Raw genomic sequence first — 19,150 nt, 5'->3', positions numbered from 1 at the left:
GACATTGTCTTCAGCAATGTAGAGGACCTAGAGAAGAAATTTTGGTAAAATTCTTCATTAAAAGTAGTTATTTTTAAAAATGTCTGCATGATCATATAAAATAACAGATAAGAAAAAGAACAAAGACATCATAGGTTTCATCTGGAAAAAGGGCATATTCTAGAGTATTGAACACCTTATTACTAAAGGCTACTCCCCTCCAAAACTAACTTTGTACTGGCTACTTCTTGTAGAGTCACATGAAATTATCTTTATCCCTTATAAGACAATTTTCACTACAATGACAAACCTCCTTCACTGCATAGAAGCAAGTTGGATTACTCAGTCATGGCATTATAACTATCATGCAAGTTTCATAATGCTTATGTTCAATATGTAGATATCAGGAATCTGCTGATTGTAATCATCTCATGTGGAAGACAGTGCCAAAAGACAATCAAAGGGTTGTGATACTTTTAGTAAATACAGCTTACCCTTCTGTCTTTAACATCAATTAGACAGGAATTTGTTAGACGCAGGACCTTCCTTCTATATATTTAGTTCTATTTGTTTTGCGTCTCAAAAGATCAGGAAAGTTTCAGTTATTTAAAAGTAAATGAAACTGTTCTATAATATGAAGCCCTAAGTTTACGTAAGCAACGTTGAACATGAAATTGGCTTATCTGCAGATGTCATGGGAACAGAAAGACATATTGATTCTGGAGTGGCACAAACCATATTTGTTGTGGAGGCCTACATTTGAGAACAAAATCTAAACCTCAATTCTTAAAGCTGATTTACTGGACAACCACACATTCCACTTTATCAGTTTGGATGAGATTAGAGCTATGGTTTATTGGAAACCAAGTATTATATATGTTATGGGTAACTGTCCACAAGTATTGACTTTTGGCCCACTGCAAATCATATTTTTAAAAAGACCTATTGGGTGAAGTTATTTTCAGTAGTCTTAATAATTTGTTCATAAAGAATAGTTGCATTTGGGCCTCTCTGTGTTACTACCTGCACCAGAATCAAAAGCAATGGTTACTGATGCCTGCTGGAATTAATCAATTGCAGTGGGTTGACAAATGGGATAACTATAAATACAGCTAAGAGATGACAGCAGCTGGAACTTTTCAAAAGCATTGAACTTAGGCTTCTCTTCTACATTAAAAAAAATCATAGTTTTTAGGAGAAATCACAGAAAAAATCACTTAAGGATCTTGAAGATTGAATTAGAAATGATGTGTATCTGTGCAAGTATCTGATCTATATATAGACAAGTGTAAGAGTTCTTGCATGACAAACGAGAAATAATATAATTTTTTGAAAAGGCTCAAATATGTTAAACATAAAAAACCACTTTCTTTTAAATGATATCGATAAAATTTTATTGTGTTCATTGACCAAAATCAAAACAAAACCCACAATCAATAGAATTAACAACACGAAACTCCCCCTAACAAGAATTATTAGCAACCATTTGTGGATAAAGCTTATGTATAATAAATTTAGAAATAAATAGAAAAATAAATTTATCCCTAATATTTAACAGACAGTGCTGATAAAAGATGTGCCTGGAAAGTTAAATAAAGGGGGGGGGGGGTTTGGATCAAATTGTGGTGAGTATCCCAGTAGAATTGGCAATAAAGAAGAGCATGGGTAGTGATTTCTATGTCACTCATATCACAGGGACTTCATATAGGGTGTTTCTACATTTCCTCTGCATGACAGCTGTTGGGAGAGCATTAAACATAACTTCACCTTGCAATGAACAAGGACATATATTTGATTTTGCAGTAACTAAGATTGTTGAACGAGCAGGTACAAAAATAGCTAGGGATATGATTGTGTCAGAATTTGTGGCAGTCTCTCATCTTAATTACAATTCAGTCTTTCTGTGTGCTCTGGTCACATAACCTATCAGAGTTTGTTGCAGCAATCAAATCCAGAAAGCACACACAGCACACAACTGATTCAGTAAGATTCAATAACTTCTTTATATACATAATAACACATGAGACATATATACAATACCAAGTGTGGTTCTTCCAACGTGGTAAAGAGGAGATATAAATGTTCAGTTTCAGTTCAGCAGCAGACTAGTTTAAGTTCTCAGCACAGAAACAGAGCTACAGAGCTAAGCCACGCCCAGGCTACAAAGTGTTTCAGTTCCCATTGGCTGACGTTGTTGCTATACCCTATTCCAAATCATGAATGTACTCTGAGAGATTGAAGCCTGGAAATGGGTCCCTTGTCAGTCAACAGTGCTGATTTGCCACCAGCTTACCAGGTACTTAAAAGCCCAGGACTTGGTAGCATACAGAAACAACAGCTAATGGCTTAACAGCTGGCAATCAGCACCCCAATCAACAAATAAAAAGCCACACATAACCAAGCACTACATATAGGTAAATTCTACACGTAGAATAGTCCAAAGCACACATTCTCATAGACAGAAATTTCCTGGGGTTCCAGCAATAGTTCAAAAGCTGTGATCAACCCAGATGGGATCCTGCAATATTATCCTGGGACATGCATATTTGCCTTTATCCATGATTAAACATAAAGCTTTCCTAAATTTGAGGGCTGTGATATGATATAAATATGAGGTTGGCTTAACCATGAACATTTGCTTATTTCCATTTATATCGTGAGAAAAATCAGCAATTTCTGTTCGACCTTTCATATCTAAGATCCTTTGCCTTAGTATTGATCTGGTTTGATCTAACATTAAGATGGCATCACTGGGGAAACCATAGAGGATCAGTTTCTTTCAGATTATTTTCCTCCTGGAAGATTTGTAGTTGTCTGATAATATTAGACAATCAGTTTGCTAGGGTTGTGATGGACTTTCAACCAGTAAATAAAGATAAATACAGGAAGTTTATAAAGCTTGTTATGGAATGGTTAGGGTTAACCTAGGTAATATGTGTGTGTGTTTGTGTATGTGTCTGTGTGTGTGTGTTGCATTTGTGCTGATAAATAAATAAAGGGAGACTAATATAGATCTATTTCAAGTTATTTAGCTCTCATCAGCTAGCCATACCGTTACTGGGATTCAAACCTGGGCAGTTTTTACATATTAGGCAGTTGTATTAGTGTTTAATCACAAGCTCTTCTCCCTTATCAGCTGAGCCAAGGAAATGATTAAGTGTTATATCAAAATGTCAGGTTTGAACCCCAGTAAGGGTATGGCTAGCTGATGAGAGCTAAATAGCTTGAAATAGATCTATACTAGTCTCCCTTTATTTCTTTATCAGACAAATGCAACACAAAAATGGTTTTCTGCCTAGAAAGCTCCTAAGGTGGAGCTGAAAGGAAAAAGGGAAGCAGTATGCTCCCTCCCATATTTGGGCATACCAGGTGCTTTGACATAACATTTAATAACACATTTTGCTAATTTCCCATATGAAGTGCATATATCTGATAAACTTGATTGATTGAACAACAGCTATTTAACTAATAACAATAATGTCACAAAGGTAATAAATACTTTTTACAAAATCAGTGATTTATAATTATACATACATATAATTATGCTATATACATATAACTATGTATAGAGAGAGAAAAAGAGAGAAAGATGAAAATTTTCAAGAGTCTCTTATATCCATTGTAGTGCAAAGCATTTTCAGATTAATCCCATTAACTAAAATGTATTTCTGTTAAAAGAATAAAACATTTACGTGTTGACAGAAAGCATTCTTTCATGGACAAGAAGCTCTATAAATATGAATGTACGTTTTAGTATTTTGCTTGTTTGAATAGCTATGACCTTTGCAATTTCTATAAATATTACACTGACAGGTGATTTGAGATTATTTGTGCCTCAAAATAAAGTTTTATAAAATTCGGATTAAAAATCAAATTCTATATGGAAGGTAAATACTTGTGAGATTTCATCCATAACAGCAGATTATATGTGATTATATTATACTAATATAGTATTATGTCTAGGATAGCCAACCAACCTACCTACCTACCTACCTACCTTTGTCCCTTCCTCCCCCTCCCTCCTTCCCTCCCACCTGCCTCCTTTCCTCCTCCCTCTCTCAGCACATTTTTGGCTTATAATTTTTTGACTGATAATCACAGTTATCTGTTATTTTTGTAATTTTTCTGATAGTTTTATTCTGCATTGGATTTTTGTATGTTGTCCAAAAAATCATTAAGTAAATAAACATGTTCAATTCAAGCTATGCAATTTCTATACCAATACATGATGAATAAAATTAGTCTATAAAGCATGGAGTATGCAATATACTTAAACACTAGGGGGGGGGAAGTGATTTTAGGTTTCATGACACAGATAGAAAAGAATCTGAACTATATGGCAAGTTTAGAAATGTAATTTAATCTAAAATATGTACATTGAATGTAATTTAATCTAAAATATGTAAATTAAATGTAATTTAATCTAAAATGTGTATTTAAGGCTATGGTCTTAATTGGGATAGCCAAGACAAAAGTCAAGACAGAAGTAGACTATTACTCTTTTTTCCAGCTTTTACAGATCCCCCAAATCCATTGGTAGGTAATTAGCAAGCATCAGTTATCAGTAAAGCAAAGTAGGGAAATAAGGCTGTTAAATTTAAACTCATTTATTTTATTCTAGTTAATGTATTATAACAATAGTTAACACATGTGGTTCAATCCATGAAATGGGCAGACCATAACTCTAGATAAGTCATTGTCTTATGATATCTCTTGCTGTACACACACACACACACACACACACACACACACACACACACACACACAAGTGCAGTCAGGGGAGGCAGGGGAGGCAGAGCCTCACCACTGTCATCATGAAAAGAAAAAAAAATGTAAAAGGAAAAAAGCAAGAGCCGAGATCAGACTGAGCTAGTTGCTGCCAGAGTCACCATGGATGACTCTGCTTAGTGCTTAACTGTTTAAAAAAGTCTCTAAAAAAGTGCCCTCTACAGGAAGAGGCAGGAGACCGACGTGCCTCATCTAGTCTGACTTTAGGCGTTTTATGATCACTCGAGCAGAGTTAAGCAAGGGTTAAAAGCCTAACAATTCCTGATGTAGGTGAGGCATGTCGTTGTATATATATATATGGGAGGGATGTGGTGGCTCAGTGTCTAAGATACTGAACTTGTCAATTAGAAAGATTGGCAGTTCAGTGGTTCAAATCCCTAGCGCCGCATAATGGACTAAGCTCCCATTACTTGTCCCAGCTTCTGTCAACCTAGCAGTTAAAAAGCATATTAAAAATGCAAGTAGAAAAATAGGAACCACCTTTGGTGGGAAAGTAATAGGGTTCTGTGCACCTTTGACATTTAGTCATGCTGGCTCTTCGGCTTTGAAACGGAGATGAGCACCACCACCCCCAGAGTCGGGAACAACTAGCACATATGTGCAAGGGAAACCTTTTCCTTTATCTATACCTATACATACATACATACATACATACATACATACATACATACATACATACATACTGTGCATATATATATATTCTCATTCTTTTCTAAAAATGTTTAGAATCATTTTCTGCAGAGTGATATCAATGCCTATTATTAAAGAACATTCCTATCTGTAAATTTCAATTTAGAATGTCATGCTTTATTTCAAATCCAGGAAATGCTTGAATGACTTCTGACATTACTATTACTGTTCTGATCTTGAACTGAAGTTCTAGTCAGCTCTGTTTAACTCACTATTCTCAAGAGCCACAGACACACATGCAGTTAAACGGGTTTCACAAGTTAATCAATGCAGAATTAGCATAAAATGAGAAGTGGAGAAACTTAGGAATTATCATGCCAGATCAGATTAACGGATATTTTAGATAAGTAGCATGAGTTTATAAATTTCCAGTGGGATTCCAGTTATAAACTTGGAGCAAAGGAAGTAATTGTACCATTTATTAAACAGGTTGTAGTATATTTCATCTTCTGCTACTTCTTAGTATACCTTCCTTTCAGAATTGGTGTATGCATGCATACTTACTAAGAGAAAGGAAAGAGGAAAATAATTCTTTCTTAATATACATAATATTGAAATCACTAATTTGCATATCATCCTTTTTCAATCTCTAACTTTTGATAAATGATTAAGACTGCCCCAAACTCTAAACTATCAAAATTGAAAGCCAACATAGTCAACAGTTTGGGAGTTACTGACAATAGGTTGGAGAACAGCTGCTTATATAATTATTTTATTTCAAAATTATCCAAAAACAGTGCTAAATAATAAACCAAAGTCATACTTCTATGTATTATTCTTGTCAAAGTATTAAAATTTATTTATTTATTTGCAACTGCAAAACCCTGTAATGCATTTCATTAGATCTAAAGTTTTTAAGGTTATATTTTAAGGATAAGGAAAAAACATTTTGAATTCAAATATTGAAATACAATTTTAAACAGCTGTTTGAAATACTTCTGGAGTTGTTTTGAATTTGAAAGAGTGTTTCAAGCTCAAAACATTTTGAATTTGGAATATTGGGCACACGTCTATTGTATTTCCACTTTGTTTCTATGATTGATGTCATGAAGAGCTCCTAATTATTCAGAGACTTCTTCCCAGGCTTCAATTTATTTTTCAGTCTTGAACTACACACAAGAGACTGTGTCTAGAGAAGTCTTTGTGAGGTAAAATAATGTTGCAAGATTGACTGGGACAAAGTAGTTTGAACCATCATATTCTTTTCATGCCTGGAATTCAGTCGCCCTCTTCATAATTCCTTTTCAACAAAGAGAGCAATAGTAAGTAGACAATTGTTTTTCATGATTGATACTAGACTTATGAGCCTCCTGGAATTCAAGTGAAGTCATTCATTCACCAAATTAGTGAGTACTACTATTCTTAGCATGGAGAAGACCATATTTTATCTTCTTGGTATTTATCTGAAAAAGGTGAGCATCCTATGAGGAAAAAGACAGAAGTTGCACTCTTAATCGCTGTCAAAACAAGAATGGAATGCAAAGAAATTAAACCCCATGTTTTCAGAGCCATGTTTTTTTAAAATACCCAGCTTTAATAGAAGTCTCAAGTCACTTGTTTTCTGACAGGTCCTCCTAATTTCTTGGTTGTTTTTCTATCTAATGTATGGTTTTTAAATTATTATTACCAAGATTTCTCTGCCACTCCACTCCATCTGGGTCTGAGCAGGCTACAACATAAAGATAAAAATAACCTTATCAGGACATACCCAACCTTAATACTCCCAAAATGGTCTCTTTACTAGAGCCAACTTTCATCTCTCTGCATAAGCTCATCAGGTTGATGGTACTTTGGGTACATGAAGACAAGCTATTTCACAGGAAGGAAGCCTCTCTTATGAAGGCTGACTACAGGATCCTTGCAGATGGAACTCCACAGGGAATGGGACCATCAGCAGGAGGATCCTGATCTTATAAGATAGAGATATTTATTTCACAGTAGGTGGTCTAGGAGATAACCATCCCTGAGCCATGTGGAGGTTTAAAGTTGGTAACGAGCATCTTGAATTGTTCTAGAGGCCAACTAGTAGCTAGATCAGCTTCAAGAACAAGGGTGAATTCTCTGAAATGTTACCCAACTTTTAGCTTGAGCGTGGTTTAATCATATGATACTTTTTAAAAAATTTCTATGATTAGCAAAGTAGACCCTGCTTATGTTCACTACACAGGAAGATTCCAATGCATAAATTGCCCATACAACAGACCACTAGCTGCATATTGTAGCCTTTTTGTTTGTTTCCTGTACAGTCTCAGCCATGTAGAATAAAATATGATATTCAATAGGTTGTGAGAGGAAGACTGGGAGGTATTTTGAGCTCTGAAGGTTTCAAGGTTGTTCACATCACATTACAGCCTTGTCTTAGCATTCTCCAGCAGTCATAAAAGCTTTTCGGAGGCTTCCAAGGGTGCATTGGAAAGAAACCCTTTGTGATGCTTCCAGTAGCTCTTTTCACAGCTCCCTTCAAAATTATACTGTGCCATTTTTGCAGGACATAATGGAGGCCTCATCAACAATATAGCTGCACAGATGATAGGAAAAGTTTTCATAGGGGAAGTTAATCTGAACATGGAACATTGGTGAGAATAAGCTCTGGAGAAGACAAAATTGATATGAGGCATATTTTGAGTTTTCTCCATTCCATCCCCAGCAATTTCAAATTCCCATGTTTGAAATTCAGCACAAATGTTAAATGAAACCACACGTAAAATTAGATAGTTACTTTCCACTGTTATATCTGAATACTTGCTGTGAAGAGCAGTTACAGGTGTCCTACCTGTAGCTATAACAAAAACAACTGGTGTCTTTTGTAAAATAAACAACATCACTGGGCATTTACCAGTGTCACACTGTTTAGTTATGGCATCTTTATTCTTTTCAAATATGACAATCCAGCCCTCGTATATATCAGACAATTTACCTCATGAAAAGGCTTCTTTTCTTCAGCTGAACATGGATTTCAAATCCAATTCCCTTTTTCTTATCAAGGTCTCCCAGTAGGTAAATGTAGCATTCATTAAGAACTCTGCCACTCTAGATGAGGGGGAGAAAAACCTTTGAAGTAAACATTTACAGTTCTCCAAATGTTCTTCAAATGGCCAATCATGATCTTTTCCTTTTAGGTAGGTAAACAATCTTAAACCCTTCCTGTCCTCAGAAAGAGGTAGCTTTTCTTTGCCAGCTTTCCTGGCTCGATACCATGGAGAAGAATACCAAATTACTAAGTTCAGTTCTGCACATTCAAGTCTTTTTATTACATTGCCCTCTCTGAATGTCATTAGATAGCATTCATAAAATTCTGCAAACCACTTTCAGGGAAGCTTTTGTGGTTCTTGTTTTTAAGACTTTATTTTGTGATTTGATTATGCACCTGCTTTCTAAAAAGTTTCCTCCTGAAAACTGGAATGCAGGTTTTAAAATGGAAGGCTTCATTTTCCCCATTTGTTTTATTTATGCACAGAGAGCTAGAAGTATCTCTTTTACATCTCAGTCACCATTCATATACAGTCTACTAATTCCTTCTAAACTGGAGATATCCAAGTATCACCCTGCAGTATGCATTTCAAGCATGCACTTTATTGTTGTTGCTATTATTTATTTATTAAATTTATATATGTTTCATCTTACTATCTGACTATTCTTACCACTATTGTAAAAGCAAAATACAAACATAACCTTACAATTAGGTAAAGGTTCCCCCGCACATGCGTGCTAGTCATTTCCGGCTGTAGGGGCAGTGCTAATCTTTGTTTTTAAGCTGAAGAGCTAGCGCTGTCTGAACACATTTCAGTGGTCATGTGGTTGGCATGACTCAATGCCGAAGGTGCATGGAGCACTGTTATCTTTCCACCAAAGTGGTCCCTATTTTTCTACTTACATTTTTTAATGTGCTTTCAAAGTGCTAGATTGGCAGAAGCTGAGACAAGTAATGTGAGCTCACTCAGTTACGCAGCACTGGGGATTCAAATCACTGAACTTCTGATCAACAAGCTTAGTGTCTTACCCACTGAGCCACCGTGTCCCTTACATTACAATTAGCTGAAATTAAATAACTTAGAAATCAGAATACTATATGGTGGGAGCGGGCTCTTCTTCCTAGTCCACTAACCACTGCTAGTGTGGAATGCCCCCATTGAGGTAAGAGGGGCAGCCTAGTTTGCAAGTTTGCAAGTTTTATAAGCCTCCCAATCCCATAGGACTCCGGGCAGCTAACAGTACAGAAAATAAATCAAAAAATAAAATACAGAGAAGGAGAAGATAGATTTAAAAACAGCACACCATGCACTCCGTTCTAATGGGGCTGGACCGTATTTTGGGGTCAACAGCCCCAAGCCTGCCAGAACAGCCAGGTTTTTATGGCTTTCCGGAAGGCCGAGAGAGTGGGAAGGGTCCGGATCTCTGCGCGTAGATCATTCCACAGGGCCAGGGCAGCTACTGAGAAAGACCTCCCCTGAGTAGTCGCCAACCGGCATTGCCCGGTCGACGGTACCCGAAGGAGGCCCAGCCTGTGAGATCTTATGGGTCGTTGGGAGGTATGTGGCAGGAGGCGGTCCCGCAGATATCCAGGTCCCAAGCCATGTAGGGCTTTAAAGGTAATGACCAGCACCATGAAGCGCGTTTGGAGAGTTTCAAAACCTATGCATTTTATAAGTAAATGCATAGGTTTTGAAACTCTTTGAAGTTGGCCTCTTGCCCTCTTTGAAGGCTAAGAGGGTGGGGGATAATCTCAACCTGAGGGCCACAATGTTACAAAGGGCACTGCAGAAAATTCACTTCTCATGCCTGTCAGAATTCCTTGACTGACAGGGTCCACAACATCATCTTCTGCCAGAACAAATGGGTAGAGCGATGTTATTGGAGCGAAATGCTTCTTCAGGTACGCAAAGTGTTTTCACTATTCAAAATGTTCATTATTATGGAAAAGCAAGATCATGGGAAGCAGCCGTTTATACTACCTATAGAAATTAACTAGATTACATTGCCAATCCCTCTTTTTATGAAAAGTCTACCTGTGCACCTTCTGCGAAGATTTAGAACCTGCAAGAGAAATTAAAGCATATGCCGAGATTAAGGCAAAAAGTGAAATTACCATAAAACAATGGTGAATTGGGCTCTTAAAATGCTGTAAGTGGCATATTTAAACACTGGTGTCTGCCTGAAATTCTGCTTTAAGTTTCAGAGAATTTATGCAATTCAACCTCAACAGTCTATTAGACTAAAGGGTCAGTGATTCGATCAGTATGAGAACCTCTAAAGTCCCTTCCAACTCTGTTACTCTATTTCTGTGATCCTGCTCCTTTCCTTTTCCCTACTATCTCTTCTAAAAGAAAGTAATCCAACCCACTGCTCAAGTAGGAGCCCCTCTACCATTTCAGATAAATGGTTGTCCAGTCTCTTTTTGAAAGCCTTCAGGGAGACCCATAACTTCTGAAGGCTGTTCCATTGGTTGATTGTTCTCTCCTTGGTTAGTTTCCATCTATTGTTTCTTGTCTTGTCTTTTGGTGCTTTGGAAAATAGTTTGACTTTTTTTTGTCTTTGTAGGAGACCTCAAACATTGGAACACTATTTTCATGTCTTCCCTAGTCCTTCATTTCATTAGACGAGACATACCCAATTTCTGTAACTCTTCTTCATAACATTTTACGTATCAACTTTTCTCTCACAATTCCCATCCACCCAGATTTATTCCATTATTCTACTGTAAAGGTCAAGGCATAATAAGTGATCTTTAATGTATAAACTTGCATTAATAAAATTCCCTTAGGAAATTTTGTTTATTTATAGCAATATTTCTTCCCCACATTACCTACTTTCAACAGGTAAAAGATGCTTACTTCCATTATGAAACTTTAAAAAAAACATACTTTAATCAGTACATTTATTAATCAATTTACTTATATCACTGCACAGTTAAAGAAATTTTTGCCTAAAACAAAACAAAAGAACGTAATATCATTTGCATATGTGAATGAGACACTAGCAATCTTATTAAGCTTTTAGTGGATTTGTTTTTGTTATTGTTATCCAAGACACTGCTTTTTACCCCTGATAATTTGGGTTTATCTTCATAACTGATAACTTGATTACTTAATGACATATAATGCATCTTAAGAAGAATCCAATTCATTCCAAATGCATATTGCTATTACTATTAGTGTTAGCATTAGTACTTAGACTTATATACCTCTGTGTAGTGCTTTACAATGTCAGCATATTGCTCCCAATAATCTGGGTCCTCATTTTTCCGACCTCAGAAGGATGGAGGGCTAAGTCAACCTTGAGCATTGTCAGGATTGAACTCCAGACTGTGGGCACAGTTAATCTGCAGTACTGCATTCTAACCATTGTTCCACCAGGACCCCGGAAATTTTGATATTTATGTCTGACACCTTTTAGAATTATAGAATTATTCCCATGGAAATTTTCTGAGGTTTGGAATGATCAACAGGATTTTGTTAATGGCTGATATGCCCAGCTAATTTCCCCTGAGGATTCTAATGCTTTTCTTTAATCTTACAGAACACCCAATGGAAATCAGATTAATGGAACAAGATGGCCAGTGTTCACAACCACTGAACAAACATACTTAGCATTAGGCACAAATGCTGCAAAGATTCAAACAAAATTGCGGGCTCAGACATGCCGATTCTGGAACATCCTTTTTCCTAAAGTCCGGGATATGAAAGGTAATTTTGCTGCTAAATATATTCGTATTTAGTAAATTGGTTAAGTCAAGTTCACCTTGCTACTACTAAATTTTAATTTCAATTTTAAGACTCTGTGTAAATAATTATTTTTTTGTAAAATCAAATACAGAGTTTATTCTAAAAAGATAATATTCACTAAAACAAATATCCATTAATTTTAGATAGACTCCCCTAACTCTACCCACCCTAACCAATTCTATTTTGTATGCTTGAATTCTTTTGCATGCAATGAGGAATATCTTTTAATGGTATGGTCTGGATAGTGCTTCCACTAGCATATAGCAACTCAATGTTGCTCAAACTCAGTGACTTCAGAATGTGTGGAGACCAACTTCCAGAATTTCTCAGCCAGCGTGTTCCAGTTCTAACATTCTGGGAGTTGGAGTCCAAACACCTTAAAGTAAAGTAAGGTTGAGAAATGCTCAGTAATTAATGTAAACAATGTTTGGTCAACAATTTCTGGAGAGCTGCACATTTCCTACCACAGCTTTGAAAAATGAAAGATGGTTGATTTCCTAGAAACCTATAGTCATGGAGGTGATAACTAGAATCAAAATCCCATATTTCTTTATTTGTTTGTTTGTTTGTTTCTTTGTTTATAAAATTTATTGGCTGCCCATCTTACCATAGGGTAACTCTGGGCGGCTTACAGTTACATACACAGTTAAAACATAAAATCAGAGATTAAAGCCAAGGATACATGGAGAGGGTGGGGGTAGAGTGGAGGAATGTGGGAATCTGTTATTACTCAATCAATTGCCTCCATTGCACTGTTCCCCACTGGGTCCCCAAGCAGACAAAACCACATCTTTAGGCCCTTACAAAAAGATAGGAGGGTTGGGGGTAACCTCACATTGGGGGACAAGATATTCCAGAGGGCAGGAGCAATAGCAGAGAAAGACTTTCTCCTGGACCCCGGCAGCTGACTAGACTTGCAACATGTCTCCTCTGCCTGCAGAAGTGGTACAGATCAATCCAAGTGGAGTGAGACAGTCCCTCAAGTAACCTGGACCCATGCCAGATCCCATATGCAGACCACTGTATCATTTGATTTCTATGAGTACTCTTCAGGGGTGGGGTTCAATTTTTTTACTACCAGTTTTGTGGGTGTGGCTAGGCAGACGTGGGTTAGCAAGGGTCATGTAACTGAGTGGGCATGGCCAACTTGGGGAGAGAGAGCATTGAGGGGGTAGGCAGAGCGAGCAACCATCGAGCAGGCGGATAGGGCGATCAAGCGTCAAGTGAGTGGGGCGAGCGAGCGGCAACCGAGCGACGAGGTGGGCAAGGCCAGGGCCAGCCAGAGGTCATTACCAGTTCAGTGACCCAGGTCACATTTCTCCTACTGGTTCACCCAAACTGGTGCAAACCGGCTGAATACCACCTCTGGTATTCTTTCATAACACAAAATCATAAAAATATAACTGTGTTAGAGAGCAGACTTTTTTTCTGTAGACTAATGATGTTATCTGAATTCAAGCTGAAGCTTAGAATTCCACAGCATCATTTAAGACACCCAAATACATGGAATATGAAGAAAAATAGATTGGCTGAAAGAATGGGCTGTGTTTTATATAGAAATTACTGTTGTTATAATAAAGCTTTAAGGCTTCAGAACTATGATAAAGTAGTACAAAAAAAAAGCAAAGCAAGCAACTATGCTCATGTAAAGATTATAACAGCAATATAAAAATAGAAGCAGCACAAAAGAGAATAAGATGGTGGAATGGATTTAGTTATAATTAGACACGCCAAAAAGAATGGGGATCCATGTTAGTTAAGGTTTCTTAAGTTCCAGTGATTTTATTTGGTCTACCTTTAGCATAATTAGATCTAAATTTGACCCATTATTTCTAAAATCACATTTGTACAAGCACTGTGCAAAGCTTCAAATCCCTTTAAAGCTGCTTCGCAAAGCAATATAGTTTAATAACATTGTATGAACCAATGACTGAGATAGAATACTAAAAATAGTTCAAGGGCACCTTGAAGTGTGGTAGTCGTGTACATGGTGGATTCAGTAGAATTCTCATTCCTCCTATTTATTTCTTTTTAAAAAAATCTAAGTGGAAAGTGACCTGTCATGTTTAGGCCATTTATTCTGTCAAGTGCATGATAACACCATAGTACAGTGGTCCCCAACCCCCGGTCCGCGGACCGGTGCCGGGCCGCGGAGTACCTGGCACCGGGCCGCGCAGCGGCCGGGGGCCATGATCGCTGCAGCGGCCGGGGGCCATGATCCCTGCTGCCTCTTCACCCACACGCGCAGCCTGAGATCAACCCCGGGACTCGAACCCGAGAGCCGCCTCTCCGGTCCAAACCCCACTCCCACCCCGGCCGCCCGCCTGGCCGCCTTGGTAGCCCGTGGAGACGGAGCGCGTTCGGTTCGCCGCTACCTGGGGGCGCCGTCCCCATGACGTCACCGCGGAGTCCTCGCCTCCTTCCCTGGCGAGGCTTTCTCCCCGCCAGCCAATCAGAGGCCAGTCCCCGGGCAAGCGGGGACAAGTTGCTGGCCGGTCGAAGCAGAAGCGGGAGATTGGAGGGGGGGAGAGAGAGAGAGAGTGAGAGAGCGAGCGCTGGGCGGGTGGCAGCGCATTCCACAGCGGACTAGGAGCGCCGCGGGCTGCCAACCCCCCCCCACACACACACGTACACACACTGCCTCTCTGGCAATTGGCTGCCCAGGAAGGGAGCGGGGAGCTTTCACAGATAGGAACGTGATGGGGTTTGTTTTCTTCCCCCACTCCTGAGCCCTTTTTTTTTTTTTTTTGCTTGCCTTCTGGGGTCTCCGCCGTGGAGCAGCCGAGGTCAGATGGGGAGGCGGAGAGAGAGAGAGAGAGAGAGAGAGATGGGCGGGTGGCAGCTGTCTGTGAAACATCTTCCCCTCCCCACCTCCTGGGCAGCCAATTGCCAGAGAGGCACGGTGGGGGTGGTGGGGGTGGAAGGAAATAAAAAGAGAAGTTGCCCTTTCATTTTGCAATCTCTCTCTACGACCTTGTTTCATTCTCTTCCCTTTTGTTTCATCCTCATTTCTCAATCTCAGCAACTTTAACACTTTTGGACTTCAACTCCCCAAATTGCCCAGCCAGCTAGAATAGATAGATAGATGGTGGATAGGTGATTGATAGATAGAGAGGGATGGATGGATGGATGGATAAATAGATAAATAGATAGATAGATAGATAGATAGATAGATAGATAGATAGATAGATAGATAGAGGATATATACACATACACGCATACACACATACATACACACAGAGAGAGAGAGAGACAGAGACAGAGACAGACATGGATGGATAGATATCACAGAAGTGAGTACACCCCCTCACATTTTATCAATATTTAAGTATATCTTGCAGCAGTTTAGACATTAATGGCTGGGGGCCATGATCGCTGCAGAACAACGCCCCCCCACCCCTGCGCGCGCTCAGCGGGCCACGGTAAAATTATCAAAGGCTGACTGGTCCGCGGCAATAAAAAGGTTGGGGACCACTGCCATAGTACTTTCAGATTGTAGCTTATATAAAATATCCCTAGTTATACTTCCATTAGAATTGGAGATTTGCCCTTGCGTTATTTAATTACCACCTCGCCCAAGGTATGTATGAGTGTCCTGTCTAAATTGCAAGAATTTATTCTTTCAATAAATTCCAAGAAAAATCACATGACAGCAGTCCTTCAACTTGACATCTTTGTTTTCAACAATGATGCTATTATTAATTTTAAGGAGATATTTTGCTTTCAGAGTAGAGTAGACTATAGTAGAATATGGTAAGGTAGGGTAAGGTAGGGTAGGGAAGGGTAGGGTACGGTAGGGTAGGGTAGGACAGGACAGGACAGGACAGGATAGAATAGAATAGTTTATTGGCCAAGTGTGATTGGGGACCCACAAGGAATTTGCCTCCAGTGCATAAGTTCTCAGTGTACATAGAAACAACGAATTGATATAATCATAACATATAAATAGGAAAAGGTAGGAGAAAAGATGAGAAGGATATAGTAATACAGCCATACTGTACAGGTAAATATCTTTAGACATAAAACAGTGCTGTGGTAATTAGGTGTTCAGCAGAGTGATGCCATGAGGGGAAAAAGCCAACCCCCTCTGGTTCTAATGTTTGGGCATGCAATGCCCTATAGTGGCAACCTAAGAGGAGGAGTTGAAATAGTTTATGTCCAGTGTATAAGGACATAATCTGTCCATAGTAAGTGTAAGATGAGAACAAATGAAGACCTGTAAAATATAAAGCCTTTTCACAAAGGATATGTCGTGTCCTTATGTCATACAATGAAATAAACATGTTCCTTGTGTGATGAGGTCTCTGAGATTTGTGGATAAAGCTACTTACCTTGAAAAATCATTGGATAATTTCTCCTTCCTTGTTATTAACATATTTATCAATTTAGTAGATTAAAAATTAAAAAGAAAAGCAATATGTGACGAGCTCTAGCCATTTCTTAGTGTCTCCTGCCTAATTCTGAACAGCTGGCTATATAAATCTTTCTTATTTTGCTGATCTATTATAATACCCAAAATCATGCTGCTATATTTTAAGTACTCTTCCTCAATTGGTAATATGGATAATTGATTATGTCAAGAAAATAAATTTATGAAAATTTATTTCATCCCTTAACTGGAAGTCTGCATCTGGACCACAGCCATCAAACAATAAATTGTAAGATCCTTGTTAAATGTCATTTGTGGGTGTGAAAGTTGAAAATGCAAATGATGTGGCATATTGGGCCAGAAGAATAACTCTTCGTTTTAACAGATTATGTTATAATCCAGAGTTAAAACTTTGCCCTTTGGATTTGCAATAAATCAGGTGACAAAAAGGAAGGCAAAATGGTGTGTGGTGTATTTAGGGGAAAATGGCATTGGTAATCAGGATTATTTTTCAATTAATGTACAAAGAGATTTAAATTTAGATTAATGCCACCCATTTCATGTTTTACAGAAAATATTGATGAAGCAGAACGAGAGTGGAAAGCAGGATTCCTTCGCTGGAACAATTACATGATGGACTGGAAAAATCAATTTAATGATTACACTAGTAAGAGGCAAAGCTGCACAGGTCTCTAATTAAAAGTTTCGGCCTTTCTGGAATGCTTGTACTGTCAAAGATCAAGGCAAACATGGAGATAGTTAATGTAGCATATCTAGCAATAAGACATATTAGGCAGGCTCAGTGACCCATTACAAATATACCATTCTTCCAGGCCCATTTCTATTTATATCAATAACTGTTATGAAAGCACTTCCACCTTTTGAAGCATCAGGAAATGTAAAATAGGCTTAAAGCAATTAAAGCCAGAGGATGATTGATGTTGATATAATGGCCCCAGTCCAATAGTAAATTATATACGCTCTTTAAAAAATCAAGTTGGTTGTGCTAGCTATGAGCGGTGATATTGTTACATATTGGAATATGCAACTCACTTAAGAAGAAGCTTCAAGGGCTAAACCTTCTTTGGCCATTTGGCAAATGGAATTGTGTACCTTCCAGTGTGCATACTAGTGCATTCTTCTCCTACACCTATACTGAAATATCTGAAAATAGCTTTGACTGAACACGGTAAGAATGTGGTCAAGACACTGGCCTCAGAGTACAGTGAACACTAAAACCAGGTATAATCACTTTACAAACTTTTGCTTCAATCCAGAAAGATAAGTATAGGAAGGGGAATATGATCCATTGGTCCACCATAATCAGCCTTTCCAAATGCTTGCAAAAAAAGAGAGCTTTATTTGACAGTTTCCACAACCTTTTCATTTGCCCAAGATGACTGTCAATAATGGAAGCTGACACCGGAAACATATAAAAATCAGGTTCCATATCCCTAGACTCTAGATCTAAATTCAAAGGTGCAGCTGAATGAGCACCTCACTTATGTTGCAATATAATCATGCAACTATAATTAATCAGATTTGGGTAAGAAAATTACTGTTCAAACAAACATTTTCAATCTATGACAATCACAACTGCTTTTTCCTTTAGCAAACCACGGAAATACCAGCAGCAATAGAGGAAACCCAAATGGCTTCAGTTTCAACACAGTGTCATGGCATTTTGATATTGCTTCAGTTTTAGTATAATATTATGAGGGAGAAAATGTATTTCTTCCTTTTTCTTCCCTTCCAGGACTTTTGTCCTCCATGGTGACAATAATCCCAGAAGACAGCAATATGTGGTTCAATAATTGCAAATGTTTACTCACTCAATGCTTCAATACACTTTGTTGCTTAATATATTTCTTCATACTGGTACAACTATACACTGCTGATCAACACAACTTTCCTAACTAATTTAAGCAGAGATTACTAATCTAAAAATCTAAACCAGTAATCAAATAGCTACCCAAAACTGTCTTTTACCATCTTGATTCCAAAAGATTTCCTAATATGAAAAAGGTGGCAAGAGGAATAGTAGAAAACAATAACAAACAGGATAGTAAGCTGCAGAATTGAGAAACTCTCACGCATAACATATCAACACATCATCACATACACCTAGATCAGGGGTGTTAAACTCCTGTCATCACGTTGTCATCACGTGATGTATCGTGACTTTTTCCTCCTTTGCTAAACCAGGGATGGGCATAGCCAGCGCATGACGCATCTGTCCCGCACACTGCGAGTTTGACACCTCTGACCCAGATCCTCTTTGCTACTAAAATGCTGGATTCTCACTTTTCTATCAGTCTTGTCATGGTATCTTATTAAAATTTAGAAGAAGATTTGTGGGGTCCAGTTGTTCTGGGACAAGTCCTCAACATGGATGTTCAGGTCCTGATTTAAGGTATTTTTTAAATTCATCAGCGCATCAAATATAAAATCATTGATATCTTGGCATGATGTTGCACTTTATCACTTTTTTTTAATCGATAAAGCCATGCTTCCAGATGCACTGTGTGTCTCAAAGATCATTAAACTGATTATTTTCATGGCCATTGGGAAAGATGACTGCTGAGCGCACTTGTAAATACGT

General features: G+C 38.2%; 1 protein-coding gene across 1 annotated transcript in view; it reads left to right on the top strand.

Annotated features, from left to right (window-relative positions):
• Nucleotides 1-18,747, top strand: part of BCHE (butyrylcholinesterase) — a 38,956-nt gene extending 20,209 nt beyond the window's left edge. Inside the window, exons 2-3 of the mRNA XM_032224821.1 lie at nucleotides 11,974-12,140; nucleotides 17,120-18,747. Of these exons, the coding sequence (XP_032080712.1) occupies nucleotides 11,974-12,140; nucleotides 17,120-17,244 (292 nt within the window). The 3' untranslated portion in view covers nucleotides 17,245-18,747. The remainder of the gene's footprint in view (nucleotides 1-11,973; nucleotides 12,141-17,119) is intronic.
• The last annotated feature ends 403 nt before the right edge of the window (nucleotides 18,748-19,150 follow it).

This window comes from Thamnophis elegans, chromosome 10, assembly GCF_009769535.1.
Source record: "Thamnophis elegans isolate rThaEle1 chromosome 10, rThaEle1.pri, whole genome shotgun sequence".
NCBI classification, from domain to species: Eukaryota; Metazoa; Chordata; class Lepidosauria; order Squamata; family Colubridae; genus Thamnophis; species Thamnophis elegans.
Note: the sequence above shows the minus strand (reverse complement) of the source record. Positions and strands in the feature narration are given on the sequence as shown.